General features: G+C 39.2%; 2 protein-coding genes across 4 annotated transcripts in view; one reads left to right on the top strand and one right to left on the bottom strand.

The window, feature by feature from the left end:
- Positions 1-9481, top strand: part of Prepl (prolyl endopeptidase like) — a 33749-nt gene extending 24268 nt beyond the window's left edge. For all 3 annotated transcript variants that reach the window (XM_033763874.1, XM_010611506.3, XM_010611507.3), the window contains 7 exons: positions 1133-1330; positions 3922-4097; positions 5341-5557; positions 6850-6999; positions 7516-7639; positions 8431-8504; positions 8834-9481. In XM_033763874.1, the coding sequence (XP_033619765.1) occupies positions 1133-1330; positions 3922-4097; positions 5341-5557; positions 6850-6999; positions 7516-7639; positions 8431-8504; positions 8834-8923 (1029 nt within the window). In that variant the 3' untranslated portion in view covers positions 8924-9481. The remainder of the gene's footprint in view (positions 1-1132; positions 1331-3921; positions 4098-5340; positions 5558-6849; positions 7000-7515; positions 7640-8430; positions 8505-8833) is intronic.
- The window catches only part of Slc3a1 (solute carrier family 3 member 1), a 31487-nt gene continuing 22493 nt past the window's right edge, over positions 9372-18365 (bottom strand). Inside the window, exons 8-10 of the mRNA XM_010611508.1 lie at positions 15284-15451; positions 13922-14038; positions 9372-10068 (exon numbers count right to left, since the gene is read on the bottom strand). Of these exons, the coding sequence (XP_010609810.1) occupies positions 9628-10068; positions 13922-14038; positions 15284-15451 (726 nt within the window). The 3' untranslated portion in view covers positions 9372-9627. The remainder of the gene's footprint in view (positions 10069-13921; positions 14039-15283; positions 15452-18365) is intronic.

Here is an 18365-nt window from a genome sequence, read left to right as displayed (position 1 = left end):
GCTTGTTTCTCAGGCTAAGGAAGCTCATACGTTCACTGGCACCTAGTTACCAGGTTTAAAATAATCCCCAGTCTGAGAAGAAGAAGTCAGGAACTCAGAGACTGACAGCGCAAATGGATCTCGTTATTAGTGTTTGGCAAAAATAGATTCTTCGGTTCAATTAGAAGAAATTTGCTTGCTGAACATGAAGTCTTTGGCCGCCGCTGCAGCAGGTTCAATAGTATGCGCGTCGTGTGCACATCCCCCAGCTCCCTTTCCAGTTGTGCCTGCCAGTGATGTTGCTGTGCCAAAGACCTCTGATTTTCTAAGGAATTTGCCCTTTCTACAATTACTCAGGAAAAGAAAGGCAATTTTCTTTTAATGTTCTGATTCTTGGGACCTCTTATAACACTCCGTCAACCTGCTTACCAGAGCTCTTTAAAAGGTGTAAGCGGGATGTTAGTGGAAGTCTTGAAGCTGGACCCTGCTGCTCTCAGAGAATAAATTTTGATTCCTTTCCTTTTTTCTTAAAGTTAAGAATCTTAGGCATAATAGCTGTAAGTCTCTCAGAGTAGATGTGCCTGGAAAGGTTTTTGTTCTGCACAATGGTTAGCCTGGAAGCTAAAGTTAGAAACAAATTGTAAACGCTTTAGTGCTGCTGAGCCCGTTTGTAGCCCCGGAATAATAACTGTCATCACTGGGCCGTCCAGGCAGCAGGCTAAGGAATGGTGGGAAAATTATTCAAAACACACACATGTGAGGGATTTTATGTTTTCTGAGAACAGAGATCGTGAAGCTGTCGCTGAGTTTTGGAATTACTATTTCATTTGCTCTTGTTCTTTACCATTCTGTTACTTTATTATCCAAATTCATACCCGAGATAAACTTACATTAAGGGAGATTTCTTGTAAATCTAGACTCCTGATAAGCCTTTTTCCTGTAATGATTCTTACTTTATTAGTCCTTAATGTTTTTTAATGCTTTTTTATTAGCTTGAAAGACACTTTTTTGTGAAGTAATCCTTAAATGATATATCAAGTATTAACAGAAAGTAAACCAGACTGTATATCATTTTCCTTGAGCAGACTCAGAAACTTAATTAGTGGTATTTAGTTGTGTGTAAAGAGTGAAAATAAGTGTTTTATTTCTTTAGCTTCCTCCTTGGGCCTGTGGATTCATAATGGATACAAATTCTGACCCAAAGAACTGCCCCTTTCAACTTTGCTCTCCAATACGACCCCCAAAATATTACACATACAAGTTTGCAGAGGGCAAACTCTTTGAGGAAACTGGGCATGAAGACCCAATCACAAAGACGAGTCGTGTTTTACGTCTAGAAGCCAAAAGCAAAGTAAGTCTTTGGAATGTCTCCTTTCAGCTCCTGTTGATTGAAAGCCTACTGTGCCAGTTACTGTATAGATGCCATGATTACATCAGAACCACTTTCCCAAATAGAGCCCTTATATCACAGCATAAGACCCAAATGATTTTAGGGAATGATACTTTTTTTTTATTTAACATTACTACTCGGGTATTTATTTTAACATGGATTAGAAAATTTACAGCTAGCCTGTCAAGCCCTTCATTTCACGTGTTGTTTATTTTTGAATTTTAAAAGTTAAATACAGATGTAACTAGTCAATCATACACACTTAATAGTAAAAATTATGAAGGTGTGGTAAGAAGCCAACTAGAGTGAACTAGACCAATACATCCTTACCCTCATGGAGCTTAAATCTGGCAGGGAAAATTCCTGAAGTTGATGAAATAATTACTACTGTACTGACTGATACAAAAGGAAACAAACCATTTACAGTGCAAGCATGGCACAGGGGCCTTACCGAGTCTGGAGAGATGAGAGGTCTGAGGTAGGACCTTGAGGGTGACTCAGAATAAGCTGGAAAAGGAGCATGGAGTCCCGTTTTTCTCCAGAGGCCCTGAATTTATGTAGAGATTGGTGGGGAGAATAGAGAGATGAGAAATAGAGAAGGATATAAGAAATACCCATATTCCAGATATACTAAATAATCAGGATTTACAAATGTGTACTACTAGAGAACTAACTAATGCATAAACTATAGCCTTGAATTGAAGGAACTTTTACACCTTAGCATATCATGGATCTAACAGTTTCACAGGCAAAGAATGGATTGCAACACAAATCATTTTTCCTTATGAAATTTTTTCTTTTATTCATTGATTTTTCTTTAATATCTTTAAGCAAATATTAGTATTACTTTTGTATACCAAAAGCAGTACATACTTGTTAGAACAAATGCAAAATACAAAACATGTGAAGTTTAAATTGCTGTTTTTTGTTCCTATTTGCTACATCTCTGAGAAAACTTTAATTGTTAACCATTTACTCTTTTCATCTTACATATTTTGTTGTCAATATGTATGCTTCTAGGTTTTAATTTTATAAACATAGGATTATTTTACAAACATAGTGTACCAAAATGTTGTAATTATTGTACCACAAACTCAGAGAGAACAATTAAATGAAGGGCTTGGAATGCCAGGGAGCTCTTCAGGCATCAGGGAGGAAGCTAAATGCCAGCTGCTGTCCCTTCCCGCAGGCCTTCATTACTGCTGGTGAACTCTGGGTCCCAGCCCGGCACAGGACTGACTACCCATCATCTCTACCTCTTGCTTTTCCCAAGGTTTCAACCAGTGGATTTTTCAGATTATATAATTGAGGTTGGAGAAGAGACAAGGAGATGAAAGGACCAAGATTGTTTTATAGAAATGAGTTTACATCAAGTGTTGTAAAATAAATCTTTTTATTTAGAGAAGTGAAAATTTACTTTCACTGTCATAAGAAGTCGGGTATGATGCATGAAAGGAAGACTGCTTCCTATTTGATAACACTCTGATAGGTCATTTTACACTCTGGTGTGGCCCAAAATGAAGTTTTTAAAATGAAAAAATTAGGGTGATTTGGTTACATTAGTTTCATATGTAAATGAGTGCCACTTTTTTTTTTTTTTATTTCTTTGAGCAAAGTAAAAACCAACTTCACCCTTTTTCTGTGAAAGGAAAATCAAAGGTAGTTCTGTTATTTGCATTTTTTAATGTTAGAAGGTGCTGTGTTTCAGGCAGCTGGAAATGAGTTTGAGCTATAGTGGGAAATACTTAAAGGCAATTTAAGTGTTAGATTTTTGCTTCCCCCACACCCCGGTACTGGGGATTGAACTCAGGACCTCGCACATTTAAGGCAGGTATGGCAGATGTGGCACCACAGAGCTAAATCCCCAGCCCTTAAGTGTTAGATTTTATGAAATGCACTTGAACCATTTTAAAAATTTTCAAATAAAATTAAATAGGCTTTGGAAAAGGATGTGAGTGGGTATAAGTAAAATCAGTAAGAGATTTCAGGTCCTAATGGTTAAGAATTGTGACTTCAAAAAACCAGAATATTGAGCTGGCAAAACTTCTTAGCATATTTGTAAACATGCAAAAATGAGAAATACGAGGAATTGCATATTAGGATGTCCAGCCTTGGTAGGTATTTTGCCTTGACCCAAAAGAAAAAGAAACTACAGTAATACTGAGTAATGAAGTTTTTTGGTTTTTTGAAACAGGGTCTCACTATGTAGCGCAGGCTGGCCTTGAACTCATGGCAATCCTCCCAAATGCTGGAATATAGGTGTGTGAAGAAGTCTTTTTAAAAATCACTTTACTGTTATGAAAAGCCACGTTTAATAAAACATTTTCAAGCCATTCTTGCTGCTGTTTTCTGGTTGATGCTGTGGGTCAGCAAGAGAGCTGAAACCAGTAGCGGTAGTGCATATTTGGAGGCCATAACTCTTATTATCTTAAATGAAGTTCACATATAACATCAATAAGTAAAACAAAGCAGGGAGAACATTTCTGTGTGTTTTACATTACAGGTTAAATTGTTTTGAAAGACTCTTTACATGCATGATAATTCATTTCCAGGATGGAAAATTAGTGCCGATGACTATTTTTCACAAAACGGACACCGAAGACTTGCAGAAGAAACCTCTCTTGGTACATGTATATGGAGCTTATGGAATGGATTTGAAAATGAACTTCAGACCTGAGAGGCGGGTCTTGGTGGATGATGGATGGATACTAGCATACTGCCATGTTAGGTAAGTCATCACATTTTACCTGGCGGCATGTGAGTTCTAGAACACTGACACACAGCACATATCCGAAATAACAATATATACTGGGGAACAGAAGCTTTTTTTTTTTTTTGTAGTACAGAGGATCAAACTCAGGACCTTGCGCTTGCCAGGCAGGTGTAGCACATCCATGGCCACCTGTTTTCTCATTAGTACTGTTGGATTTATATATTCCTAAATCTGTGCAGGTGGAATTTGATTCACTAACAGATTAGTTGATCCAGAGAAAAAAGGATAAATTTTTAAGATTTTTTAAATGTATCAGTCTCTCTGCTTAGTTAGATAACCATTGCCATTGAATTCTCCTGAGTTTGTTTTTTTCTTAAGCAGCCTCTTAAGTTGGACTCCTTTTTCCAGCCTAGCTTCCATTTTATTTAGCTTTTTCAGGACACAAATATAATTTTGTTTTCTCCTTAAAACCCTTCTCTACTGCCCATCTCCAGAACAAAGTCCACCTTTCTCAGCTAGTACTCCCCATGATCTGGTTTATCTCTGCAGCAGCATCTCTTACGCCCTTCCAAATGACATGCTCCATCACCTCCTTGCCCTCGCCCACGCTGTGGTGTCTTGGTGCCATCCCTCTCCTTGTCCTTCAGGAAGTGGGTATTCTTCCTTCACAGCTCACCTTACCCATCATCTCCTTAAGCTTTCATGTTCCTGGCTCACGTGTACACCCTGCATCCCTAACGGGACAGAGGATGTCCTTCCTCTGCTTCTGTAATACTTCACATACACTCACATTAGAGTAGCACCCACAATACTTGGTAACATTTTTGCCCTCATGAGATGTATGATCTTCTCCATGATAATTTTTGCTTATTTATATTTTTAGAGCCTGCACTTAGTCCCTGCTAAATAGCGGGCAGGCACTCTAGGCATATTGGTTGAGTTCATCTTCGATTGCATACATCAGGGGTTAGCAAACATTTTTCTGAAGTAAAATGTAAACATTTTAAGCTGTATAGTCTATATTCCTTCTGTGGTTTCTCCCCAGCCTTTAAAAATAGGAAAACCAAGATCGCTCGTGCACACGCATACACACACACACAAATAAATAAATAAACAAACAAACAAATAAATAAAAATAGGAAAACAATTTTTGGCTTGGGGACCATACAAAAACTATCCCTCCAGGGATAGTTTATCGATATCTGTCTACACCGTTATCATTTTTTCCCCACTAAAACTTTTTGCCCTTTAATTTCAGGGGAGGTGGTGAGCTAGGCCTCCAGTGGCACACTGATGGCTGCCTAACTAAAAAACTCAATGGCCTTGCTGACTTAGAGGCTTGCATTAAGACGCTTCATGGCCAAGGCTTCTCTCAGCCAAGTCTAACAACCCTGACTGCTTTCAGTGCTGGAGGGGTGCTTGTGGGAGCACTGTGTAATTCTAATCCAGAGCTCCTGAGAGCTGTGACTCTAGAGGTGAGTATACTCTGTCTCTCCTGTTTACAGAGTGGGGCAGGCATAAAGCCATAGGCTGCACTGGAAAAAAGTGTTACAGTTCTATCACAGCATAAGACTGTAACGAAGCTTTTAAATTTAAATTCAGAAGTGTAACTCTAGGAGAGCTTCTAAAACTGTTTTGATATTACTATCTCGGACTTCTGGCTAAGATCAAGTGTTTTAATATTACTGTCTACTGTTTGCTTATTATTCTCTGACAGCATTTACTAATTTTTAAGGATTTCCACTGGAAGATAAATGGCTATTCCCATGAGCATTTTCTGTTTGTCAGAACAGTTAGAGTTGGTGAGAAAGAGATGAAGCACATCGGCTTCAGTTCCACCACTCCCAAATCAGGATTTATCTTTTTGACACTGGCTTATTTCACTTAAACTCTCTCCTTGGGGCTCATCTGTATTGTAGCAGGTGTCTTCTCATTTCCTTTTTCAACTTGAGTAATATTTCACTGTAAATATATACCACATGTTGCCTGTTTGTTCACTTGGATTATTTCCACCTTTTGGCTGTAAATAACGTTACTGAGAATAAGTCTTCAAGACCCTACTTTCAGTTCCTTTGAGTACGTATAAAGTGAAATTCTGGATCGTAAAGTGAACCTAAGTGTCATTTTCTTTTGTTTTGTTTTGTTTGGTTTGGTTTTTTGAGACAGGGTCTCACTATGTAGTTGAGACTGACCTGGAACTCACTGTGTAGCCTAGGCTGGTCTCAAACTCACAGTGATCCTCCTGCCTCAGCCTCCCGAGTGCTGGGATTACAGGCATGCACCGCCACGCCTGGCTCCCCTAAGTGTAATTTTGTTGAGGAGCCACCATCTCTTTCCCACAGTGCTTGCGCCGTTTTACCCTTCAGCAGTGCATATGGAATCCAGTTTCTTTTACAAGAGAATCACCGACACTTGATATTTTTTATTTTTGTTTTTTAATATAGCATCCATCCTAATAAGTGTGAAAGATAATGTTAGTTTTATATAAGAAAAACTATATATATGGGACCAAACTAAAAGCAAAAATTGTGAAATTAGAAGATAAACCCTTTCTTGTTATAAATGCCATTTAAGGAGCTGAATGCATTAAAAAGCCAGCTCTACATTGCTGGCTGTGGTTAAGACTGAGTAGCTATTCTAGCTCTTGGAATCCACATGGCTTCTTGAGCTGTTTTCTCTCATATCACTGTGTGTATCTATAACGTTTTTCTCATCTTAGCAACTTCTTGATTGAAATATAAGTTTCTTTGGCTTTTTTTTTTATTAGGCACCTTTCTTGGATGTTCTCAATACCATGATGGACACTACTCTTCCTCTGACATTAGAAGAATTAGAAGAATGGGGGAATCCTTCATCTAATGAAAAACACAAGAGCTACATAAAACGTTACTGTCCCTATGAAAATATTAAACCTCAGGTAGTAGAAGACAGTTACAATGCACTATCCTGAAGTGAGCGATAGAAAAGATAAGCAGAGGGATACTTAGCTGAACTGAGGAGGGAGTTAGCAGGGCTTTGGAGATGTTTCTGCTTGTGGTACCCACGCATTTCAGCACCATCTCTGCCCGTGCCACAGGTCTATTTCCTATTAAAACCTCAGGACAAGGGGCTGGGGATTTATCTCAGTGGTTCTGCCACCTGGCTTGCAAGCCCCAAGGGCCCGAGTTCAATCCCTGGTACCAAAAAAAAAAGCTCACGGCAATAGTTTCTATGCATTAACTACTAGGTTAGATGAAGTACGGTCTCTTTAGACAAGAAAAGGCTGCTCCACATAACAGATAGTCTAGAGCTGTAATACTGAGGTTCATTCAAGAATATCCAATGAGAAAGAAAAAACTTCTAGCATGTAGAGGGAGGAAGTGGAGGGTAATTATTTTCCGTGATTTTATTGAACAGACTGAGAAGTGAACTCTGTGCATCTATTTTCTTTTAGCATTATCCTTCAATTCACATCACAGCTTATGAAAACGATGAGCGTGTTCCTCTGAAAGGAATTGTGAACTACACAGAAAAGCTCAAGGAAGCTGTCATGGAGTATTCTAAGAACGCAGGCGAAGGTGCGAGGCCGTCGGGATGCGGGGAACATGGCTGACAGACTGAGCCCTCGGCGTACTGCTCAGAGCCATACAGTTGGTGCTCAGACCAAGGCATCTGCCCATGATTTAAGACTTACACTTGGTTTCCTATGTTGAATACCCCGTTAAAGACTAGACACCTGTAACTGTGTCATTTCTTTTGAGAGGATACAAAAAAGTAAATTTAAATATCAACTGTAATTTCGAGATGTACCCTCAATCATTCATTTAACAATACTTACTGAGACATTAATTTTGGGAATCTAAAAGATTCTAGGTTTTTGCTTTGGAACGTAAGTGACCAAACTATTTGCACTGATTTCTTCTAGGTAGTTCTTTCATTCTCATTAGATAAGAACTCTTCCTTCTTGCCTTGAAAGTGCAAGCCAAGATATTCTGAGTTCAGGAAGAGGAGCCCACCTACCATCAGAGTCTGCCTATACCCAGCTCTGCTTTTATTCCCACCCAGTAGTATACATGGTACTTCCAGAGTACAGGACTTGGGTTCCACAGGCTCTCACCTCCCTCCTAGGGCACAAACTTCTTGTGGTGCCGTGACCCTTCGGTCCAGTGTCCTCCAACACTGGGCCTCCGGTTTTCCCATCTTATATTTATGCTGCCTGCCCCTCCTTCCCTCTCTTTGTTGGTGGTGGCCGTGGTTTTTCCCTTGTTTATTTGCTGCAAATTTTAATAGAATGCTCAAAAGGACAGAACAGAAAGGGGACTTGGTTTTATAAAAGACCTCTGATTATTTTATATGTTACCTCTTTCAGGATATCAGAACCCCAGTGTCATCTTAGATATTCAGCCTGGAGGAAATCACGTGATTGAGGATTCTCACAAAAAGGTATGTTATCTTGCCCCTCTTGGTTGACAGGGTACCCAAGCAGAAATGGAATTGTGCTCAGCTTTTTCTGTGGTTGTAGCGCAGTGTATGACACCACCCTTTGACAAATGTCAACAGTGGAAGGAAACGGACCCCACAGTCTGTCAATCGAAAAGGCTCTCTTATACTTGATAAGGGATCACTATTAAAGAAAGGAATCTTCATTATTGGAAGCCTTCTGCTTTTGCCAAATAAAAATATTCCTGCCATAAACTGCTGGCTACAGGGTTAGGTGAAAAAATTAAAACCACAGAGTCCTTCTATCTAATTTTAAAATGTGTTTCTTTTAGATTACAGCCCAAATTAAATTCCTGTATGAAGAACTTGGACTTGACAGCACCATTGTTTTTGAGGATCTTAAGAAATACCTAAAATTCTGAAATGCGACATTCAGCTGGGATTTGGAGATGCACTGAAATACTTCATAGTCTTATTTCCAGTTGGGTTAACAGAAGTGAGATTTTAAGTTATTAGAGAATTTCCTTAAAGTTGCTTATACCTCCAAGTTGTGCCTAGCCTGCATCTCACCCGCTTGTGCTGTTCTCTTCCACTGATGCACATGCCCCTGACCTGGGCAGTTTTCAGATTGTCTCCTGAGAAGGACGTGGACAGGAGCTAGGAGGGGACCGGGCAGCTAAATGCCAGGACCCCCTCCAGTCCGAACTTTGTCCGTTGTACTAAGATTTTCTTTGAACAGTTTACAGTCAGTGTCTTTCCTCTTTGCTAGTGAATATTTTTAGTCACTGTGGCAGTGAGTCATTTCTAGTTTCTGTGACTGCATTTTAAGGAGAAAGAACATTCTTCAAATGGAAATGTGTATAGTTGTTGAATAATCTTGGGTCCGGTAGTGTTTTGATCATTTCTTTTTTATGTTATTCACTATTTACAAGTTCCTCCAAGCAACAGTTTTCTTTTAAACATTTTATTACTCTTTTAAATCTCTTGAGAACCTTTCCTTAAGCAGTTACATTCAAACGACAGAAATAGTGAAGAATTAGTGACTATTCATAAAATTTACCCAGCAGCATGCTATTTGTGAAGTTAAATATTTGTGCCAGGGTCACCATGTCTTTCATAGAGGTCCTTAGCACACACTGTACAATATGTTGAAGGCACTGGAATAGCAGGCTCTATTGGAAATAAAGCATTTATCTCTGAATGCTGTTTGCCGATGGAGGAGATTGTTCGTGTTGTATTCAAGGATTAACCCTTCTCCCTTCTCCAGAGAAACACCAGACGTATCAGCTTCACTGCGTTGGGAGGCAGGATCGGTACTCATTCTTACTCTCAGTTTTGTAGGAAGACCTAAATTCATTTCCTGTAGATTTAGCAGTGTTGAGTCTCCAAAATTCAGGACCACCAGAAAGACTCTGTCTATGCCATCCAGTTCCCTGGTGTACACGACAGAGTGGCTGTCATTGCTCAAAAGGCAGAACCAGCCCCTGTTGAGGAGCAGCTCATTGGCATGAAGTTGACTTAAATCTTGATACAATTTCAGAGCTGAACTAGGCTGAGTCTTTTGGACCTGTTTTTTCAAAAGAATATGTAAATGTATGGTTCAAAGATTTTTTTAAAATATTTTAGTATGAAGGAATTATCCACCCCAAAACTACTTCTCTTGCCCTGCAAGTAACTGCCAAATTCTGTGCATTAATAAATAGATGGAATAGTTTATATAAAAACTGACAGAAATGTTGGGCTCGGCCGTGCAGCTTATCTGGGAGTCCCTGCTGTGTGCAGTCCTCAGTTACATCTTAGAGCTCCGCAGACACCAAATTCAACTCCATTGTAGAAATTCCAAAATGAGTGTTCACACCCCAGTTAAAGGACATTTAACATACCTAAGTAACATTGCTATGCTGTGTTGTAATTGCCAAATGCAAGGAAGGAAAAAGCCACGTGGCAGTGGACCCTGGGAACGTCTGATGCATCGGCCCTACATGTTCTCTTTGGTAGAGCGACGCGTAGGCTGCAGCAGACATTTATGTCTTGTGTGGCTAATGACGGATCAGAAAGTTTCAAAAGAAGATACAAAGCAACTAGCTGCTTAAAGTGAAAGATAGAAATTGTAGGGGTTGCTTTTACCATAAAAGGGTATGGCCATTAAAGATTTGGGTTTATTTTACAGCTATATAAGACACATATAAGTTAATGTATTTTTCTTGCTTTTTTTCCTTAAACATTTCACATATTTTCCTAGCCTTCATAAATGTCATTTCATGGTAAATGTTCTGTGAAATAGTTATATCATACTAAAATTAATACTCCCTTTAGTCCTCCTTCCCATATTTTGTATTATTTATTTAAGGATAGATTATCAAAAAGATTATTATGTAAAGGAATATGGACTTTTGATACTTCATGCCAAATTATTCTTCATAAGAGCTGTTGCCAAATCAACAATGATGTTCATTTCACTATACTCTTGCCAATTTTTTTTGCTAGGGTAGTGGTTATTGTTGTTGGTGTTCTTCAGGGGTGGATGCTTAATATGTGTGTTTGATGAGTATCTCAAAGGTGTTTGAAAAAAATATATTCTTTGTTTATTGGGTACAAAAATATTTATGGTACATGTATATGACTGACAGTTACTACCAGCATTTTCTGTAGCTTAGGTAATGCATGAAAAGTGCATAGTACAGTGCCAGCCACATGCAAAATACTTAGTGTTCGCTGTTACTCTCGTCTCAAGACCTTGTAATTGTGAATTTGTCAATTTCTCTTTGCATTTCTGAGTACTTGTTTTATATATTTTGAAGCTATTGCAACACGCATAAAGATTCATGATTTTAGTGAACTGTTCTTTTTTTCAAATTTAAAAAATTGCCTTTGCCTCATATAACGCTTTTCATACTGAATTCTATTTTGTCTGCTATTAAAAATTTCCAAGCTTGCTCTTTGTCACTGTTTTTTACTAGGAGAACATGCATCCACATAGGACAGATTCATTGGCAAGAGGAGGACATACAGTGAAAAGGTTTTCTTCAGCTGTTCCCTAGCTTTCCAGTTCCCTTTCCTGAGTCAGTGTCACTTTCTGTTCTCTCCTTGTCATGTGTCACATAATTCTTTGCCTCTGCAAACTCAGATAGACATATCTTTCTTTACACAAATAGTGGCATGTTACCTTCAGTCTTGTTTTTTATTAATACATGTGAGAAGTGGTTTCATATCAGTTCTCATATACTTATTCTTTTTAAAAGCTACATTCTAGCCCCATAATTGACTGACCTGGTTTTCTATTGATAAAATGTTGAAATCATTTTTTAGTCTTCTTCTATTACAAACGCTGCTGCTGTCAAGATTCTTATGTATTTATCATTTTGCACATGTGCAGATATTCCTAGATACAGATATTTAGATATCTAGAATATGATTACTAGATTGAAAAGTACATATTTTATATTCTAATAGCTAAGCAGCAAGCTTACTGTTTGCCTGCTATATCTTTACTTGTTTGGGTCCTTTGCTTTAACTTGTCTCTTAATGTCTGAATTTTGTCTTGTTACCTAGTCTGAATATTTTTATTTTTTAACACACGAATTTAAACTCTTCATCTTTGCGATTACCTCTGGTGCAGACAGAATCTCAGATTTCTCACTTTATCTTAGATCCATAGTTCTGTTGTTTGTGTTCTTTGCGCCCCCCCTTTTTTTTTTGGTACCAGGGATTGAACTCAGGACCTTGAGCTTGTGAGGCAGGCGGCAGCACCACTGGGCTAAGTCCCTGGCCCTCTTTGCCTTTTTTAAAACCTTATTTTATTGGGTCAATTGTTTATGTAATTTTTTCCTTCTAATGTTCTTTGAAACTATGTCTGCCCTTTTATTGGTTTACCCTTAAAATTCTAATGACCTTTTATCAATTTTTGTCAACATCAAGAACAATGCTCTCCAGGGCCAGGGATTTAGCTCAGTGGTTCCAGAGCCTGCCTCGCAAGCGCAAGGACCAGAGTTGGATCCCCGTTACCAAAAAAAAAGAACAATGCTGTCTAGTCGAACCTTCTATAGTGCTGTAAATGCTTTGTCTTTATGCTGTCTAAAATGGCAGCCACTGGCTAAGGAGTGCCCAGAATGTTAGTGTGACACATAAACCGAGGTTTCCATGTTTGCTTTTAAAGTCACCACGGTTCAAGAGTACTAGACGGCTCAAGTATAGAGCTACTCTTTTTCCGTCCCTGTGCAAGCTGAATGTTAGCCTGCCTGCACACTCATTCTCTTTCTCCACCTACCCTACCTTCCCATAGAGAAATAAGTCTTTAAGATTTTTGTTCCAGAATACATTGTTTCATATTGTATATCAAAATTAAGTGGGGCACAGTGGGGCATGCCTGTAACATTGTACCAAATTTGTGACAGTGAAGCAGAAGGAAGGATTACAAATTCAATCCCAGCCTGGGTAACTCAATGAGCCCCTGTCTCAAAATTTGGTTTGCAGTACAGGAGATTGACCCCAAGGAGCACTGAACTACATCTCCAGCACTTTTTATTTATTTTTATTTTGAGAAAATGTTTTGCTAAATTGCCCAGGCTGGCCTCAAACTTGAAATCTTCCTGCCTCAGCCCTCCCAGTAGATGAGATTATTGGGGTACATCACTACACCAGCTGGCTCTCCTTAAGTTTTTGTTTAGGGCAATATATATATAGCTTTCCAGGTATCCATGGTGCTTAGAGTAAGGGATTTGTGAAAACAGGAAGGTGGTATGTTTTTTGTTTGTTTGGTTGTGGTACCACAGATCGAACTCGGGTCTTTGTGCTTGCAAGACAGGCAGCAGAACCACTGAGCCAAATCCCTAACCGCAAAACTGGTTCTTTGATCACTGTTAGGACAGAAGAAAAGTATAGGCAAAAGCCAAAGGGTATGTTTTTCTGGAAGAGCTACTTCAGAGTTGTCTCACTGTTTCTTCAAAAAAACAGCCTTGCTCTCAAATCCACACTAACCTAGACTCAGTGATTAATTTCCCGCCTGCCTATCCCCCTGCCTCGCTTCTGCTTTTTGAGGGGAAGAGAGAAGAATGGTCACTGGGCTGCCTGACAGGCTTCATAATACAAATTGTTAGTTGGTCCGAAGGTTGTGGGTTATTGTTAAACTGATTAACATAATACAAATTGTTTCATAGCTCAGAGGTCTCAGTCAAAGTCATTCCAATGAAGAGTTGTATATTATTAATAATTTTTCAGGTGGCAGACGTGTGTACCAGTTCGCATTTTCACAAAAGCATGACTGGCAAACTTCCTACAAATTGAGAACTACAAGCGAGGTGTGATGGATTTAAAGAACATCATCAGTTACAGTTGTAGACACACTTAGGGTGAGTGTATGTCCATTCCAGAAACTCTCTTCCTGTTTCTAAAGTCAACATAAAATTGCCATCGATACTTACGTCAACGTTAACAGTGTGGTAATCTGAATTGGTGGGTAACCACGTGTGATTGCCTTCAGAAAACCCAGCATTGGAACTGTTATCCCACTGCATCGGTGACTTTGAAAGAAGAGTACTCTGTTGAAAGACCAGAAAGAGAAATCAATTTTCAGGTTATTAAAAGTGAAATACATTCTGCTTCTTTATGATTTACTTCATAATCATTTAGTACCCTGTAGTTCCTACCTAACACTGGAGTTCACTAGCAGTCATCCTGAAAAGGACTGATTCAGTACACAAACCAGTTGTGTACTTTTTGGTGGAAAATGGCTAATCGCATCAAGTTTAAGTGAACTCTAATACAATTGTAGTTTTTCCTGCTTCTCCCTAAAAATGAGTAATGGGGGATTTAAAAATGTGCCATTAGCAGTGCTGGTAAATTCAGGAACAATGCCAGGTACCAGTGAGCCTGAATTCTGCCCTACCCATTTCTCCAGTGTGGTTATTCCACATTAGTGCTCGCACACAAACAGCTGACAGAGAAAAAGTTACATTTTAACCAAATATTTGGGAAATTAGGTCCCATGCAATTGAGAGCTATTAAAGGTTCAAGATCAGCCATCTACCAGCCACGCAATTGCAAGAGCCCTGGCTCAAACAGAAGCAGAATAGAAACTCCTCAACATGGGCTCTGGATTACACTTGATAAAATAAAAGGAGTAGACTTTGTGCTGTGTTCATAGGGGTCACCTGAGATCTATTAGGTTAAATAAGAACTAGAAAGTGTTATTTCTCCATCTTTTGGGCAAAGTTCAATGAATAATACTCCAAATAAGAGCACTGGTTCTCAAATTTCAGTGTGCCTAAGAATCAGCTAGAAAATATTTAAAATGCAGAATCTTTGGCTCTGCTCATAAAGTCCAGTTGTGTGGCTTAGCAGTATTTTTAATAAACTCCCAACCACCAAGAAAGCTGGTCTTACTGTCTAACCCTAAGAAGCAGCTGGGCATGGTGGTACACACCTCAATTCCAGAACTCTGGGAGGCTCTGAGGCCTGAGGATCGAAAGTCTGAGCCCAGCATGGGCAATTTAGTATCACATCGAGATAAAAAACACTGAAGTTTCAGGCTCAATCTACAATAGCACATACACACACGAGGCAAAAAACCAAGTGCCTTGGTTCACAAACTTAGTTCATTCCAGAATTCTGGGGAAGATGGCCATAGTCATGTTCTTCACCCCGTGCAGAGCTCTCAAGCGAGCAAAATTTTGCCCAGTGCTTGTGTTTGTGAACCAAGTTGATGGAGAACATTCTTGAACCCTGAGGTATTAACTATACTTCATTTTTCAGCTGTGTTGCATGGTTAAGTTGATTACACTTACAGTATCATAGCTTTCATTGATATTTGTGGCTGAAATATCTTGCATCCCTATTTCTTCTCCATAGTAAGTGATAGGAGTTCCAGGGAGTGTAAAAAGCAGCATGTTCATGGTGTTTACATATTGGTTCCCCAAACGAGAGGGCAGCCGAGAACTGTCTGGTCCACCAGTCTGAAAGATAGGTATTTGAAAAAACACAGCAGTATTGACAGTTTTCCGAAAGATTTATTCTTCGACAGAAAGTTTGCCAAGCCAAAGAGCGAGTAGCTGTGGGATGGTGGCAATGGCGAGCCTGGGTTTGCATCCTAACCCTACTGCTTGCTGTGGAGTTGATCTCTTTACCGTTTGGCCACTGATGATCAAAACAATTTGTCAAGAGGATTCAGAGTGGCTCTGCATAGGAGATAAACTGCACAGGGTATATGTTCATACTTTTTTACACTCGGATAAGAGACTATTGACAGAAAAGGAAACAAAAATGTTTCCTCGATGAAGAACAAGTCAAGGAGCAAAGTGGGAAGGGCAGAGGTGGGAGAGGCACTTCTATTATGTCCTTTTACTGACTTTTGAACCGCTCGGAACATTTTGAAGGTAAAGCAGCTTTTTTGAAGAAATTTACAGAGTCAAAAAGGGAATTTGTAAAGGCGCTAGATGTGTGTGTGTATTGCTGGAGCTACATAGTATAACATCTCCTTATTGAAAGCACCTGACACCTCTTTCCATAACACCACAACTCAGTTTTCATGCTGAGGATAGCACTTTCACATCTATGTCTTATTTTCCCAAGCACTACAGTGCTACCAGGTACAGTGTTAAGTGCTTTTTGCACAGGAAGAAACAAGCTCTGAGAAACTGCATCATTTATTCAAGTCGTAGTGTAATAGCTGAGAGAGAACCAGCTTTTCTTTTACGGTACTGGGGATAGCACCCATGAGCACACTACTACTGAGCTGTGTCCCCAGCCCGTTTCCTTCTTTCTGAGATGAGGCCTACTTTTCATCGCTAAAACTAGATGGTAAAATCTGTGACATAGGGGGCACTTCCAGAATGGCAGACTGAAAACCTCCATAAGAGCAAGGTGAATGCCGTGAAAACTGTTATAAAAATCCATATTTTTGTAACTATATTTTTGAAGTTAACTAAAAATCTATATTTTTGAAATTAACTAAAGACTGCAAGACTCCATGATGACTTTACAAGAAAAACAGTTCGGGGTACTTAGGATAAGCAAATTTATAAACAAACATAGAATGGAGGACACAAGGCAAGGAGTGGGAATAAAATATGACTGTTTGCCAGGCAGAGTGTGTAGTAGCACACGCCTGTAGTCCTCAGGAGGCTGAGGCAGGAGGATTGCCATGAGTATGAGGCCAGCCTGGGCTACACAGTGAGACCTGTCTCAAAAATTTTAAAAAGATATTATTATTTGATGAGTATAACTTTATGTGAAATAATGAAAATTTTCTCGAAATGGGTAGTGGTAATAGTTGGACAACATTGTGAATATATTTAATGTCAAAACAGTAAACTTTATGTTTCGTGTATTTTATCACAAAAAAGAAAATGCAGAAAATAATTCTTGGTAATCCATAACAAACTACTAGAAACTAAACAAGTTCAGCAATGTTGCAGGATACAAGATCAATATACGAAACTATATATTTCTATACACTAATAATCCAAAAATGAAATTCTAAGCTTATAATGAGACTAGAATAGGAACAGATAGCTACAGAAAAGGCAAGAGAAAGGGGAACTGCTGGAGAAAAAGTGAAAAAAAAAGAACCCTCAAGAAAATTCACAGTGAAGGGTTTGGCAAAAGTTTTGCTGACAAACTCCTTAAAAAGATTGGACCTGAACATAAAGGTTTTCAAAAATAAAGCTGAATGATACCAGGCACAGTGGCACACACCTATAATCCAGGCACTTGGGGGACTGAGGCAGGAGGATCACAAGTTTGAGTTCTACCTGGGCAATTTGTTGAGAACTTGTCTCAAAAAATAAAAAGGACTGGGGATGTAGCTCTGTGCAGAGGCCCTGGATTCAATCCCAAGTGCCCCAAGAATGAGTGAATGAATGATAAATAAATGTGTGTATGCATACTGTATTATGTTCATGGTACCTTATCTGCTTATAAGCAAATCTGTGATGAAGCAAAACACCTCAGGCAGGTCCTTCAGGAAGATTGCAGACGAAGGCATTGTTATCATAGGAGATGACAATTCCACATGTACCACTGGCCCTGAGGACTGACCAGTGGGACATGGTACGAAGGTGGAGGACAATGATATTGATTATCCTGGCCCTGTGTGATCCCAGGGTAATATGTATGGTTGCATCTTGGCTTTTAACAAAGAAGATTTTAAAAGTTTAAAAATAAAAATAAAATTTTAAAAAGAACAGACGATAGAAAAAGAACATAAAGGAAAAATTCTGCAGTACCATGTAATGCAGTTGTGTTTTAAGCTAAGGGTAATTACAAAGAGTCAAAAGCTTGTAAGGAATTTAGAATTAGCTAAGTTTATCATTAGAAAAGGGAATTTTATTATAAATCTAATGCAGCTGAAGAATACAGTGTTTGCTCAGCGTGGTGGTAGAGGACCTTGTCCTCAGCCCTCACATTTATTCACCATGCACAACAGCTCACCTAGGAAAACCACCGCCAGTCCTGCCAGCTCTGTGCCCTAGAAAGGTGTACCGTATTTTATCCTTTAGGTCATACTTGTACTGTACCACTTCTGTGTTTGGATAATCAAATAATTACCATTGTGTTACAGCTGCAGTAACGTGCTATGCAGGTCCATAGCCCAGGAACAATTAGCCACCCCAAACGAGAGAGTCCTCTTAGAATCTCTGGGCTTAAATGCCTTCAGCACTACATTCTGCCCCCCAAAATGGTATTTTGTCACTCTTTTATGTCCATTGTGAATTTCTGTAGAAGGCTTCCACCTCTGAAATCCTTTTTCTTCTAACCAAGGTAGGGTTGTATGCGAAAGAACTGTGGTTCTGTCCGTCCCCAGCAACTGTCCACTAGGACAGTTCTGAGTATAGACAAATCCCCATTGAGCAGTCAGGGACAGTGTCT

Source organism: Fukomys damarensis, unplaced genomic scaffold (assembly GCF_012274545.1).
Source record: "Fukomys damarensis isolate Sample0158 unplaced genomic scaffold, DMR_v1.0_HiC HiC_scaffold_2, whole genome shotgun sequence".
Lineage (NCBI taxonomy): Eukaryota > Metazoa > Chordata > Mammalia > Rodentia > Bathyergidae > Fukomys > Fukomys damarensis.
This window is presented reverse-complemented; position numbering and strand designations above follow the sequence as displayed.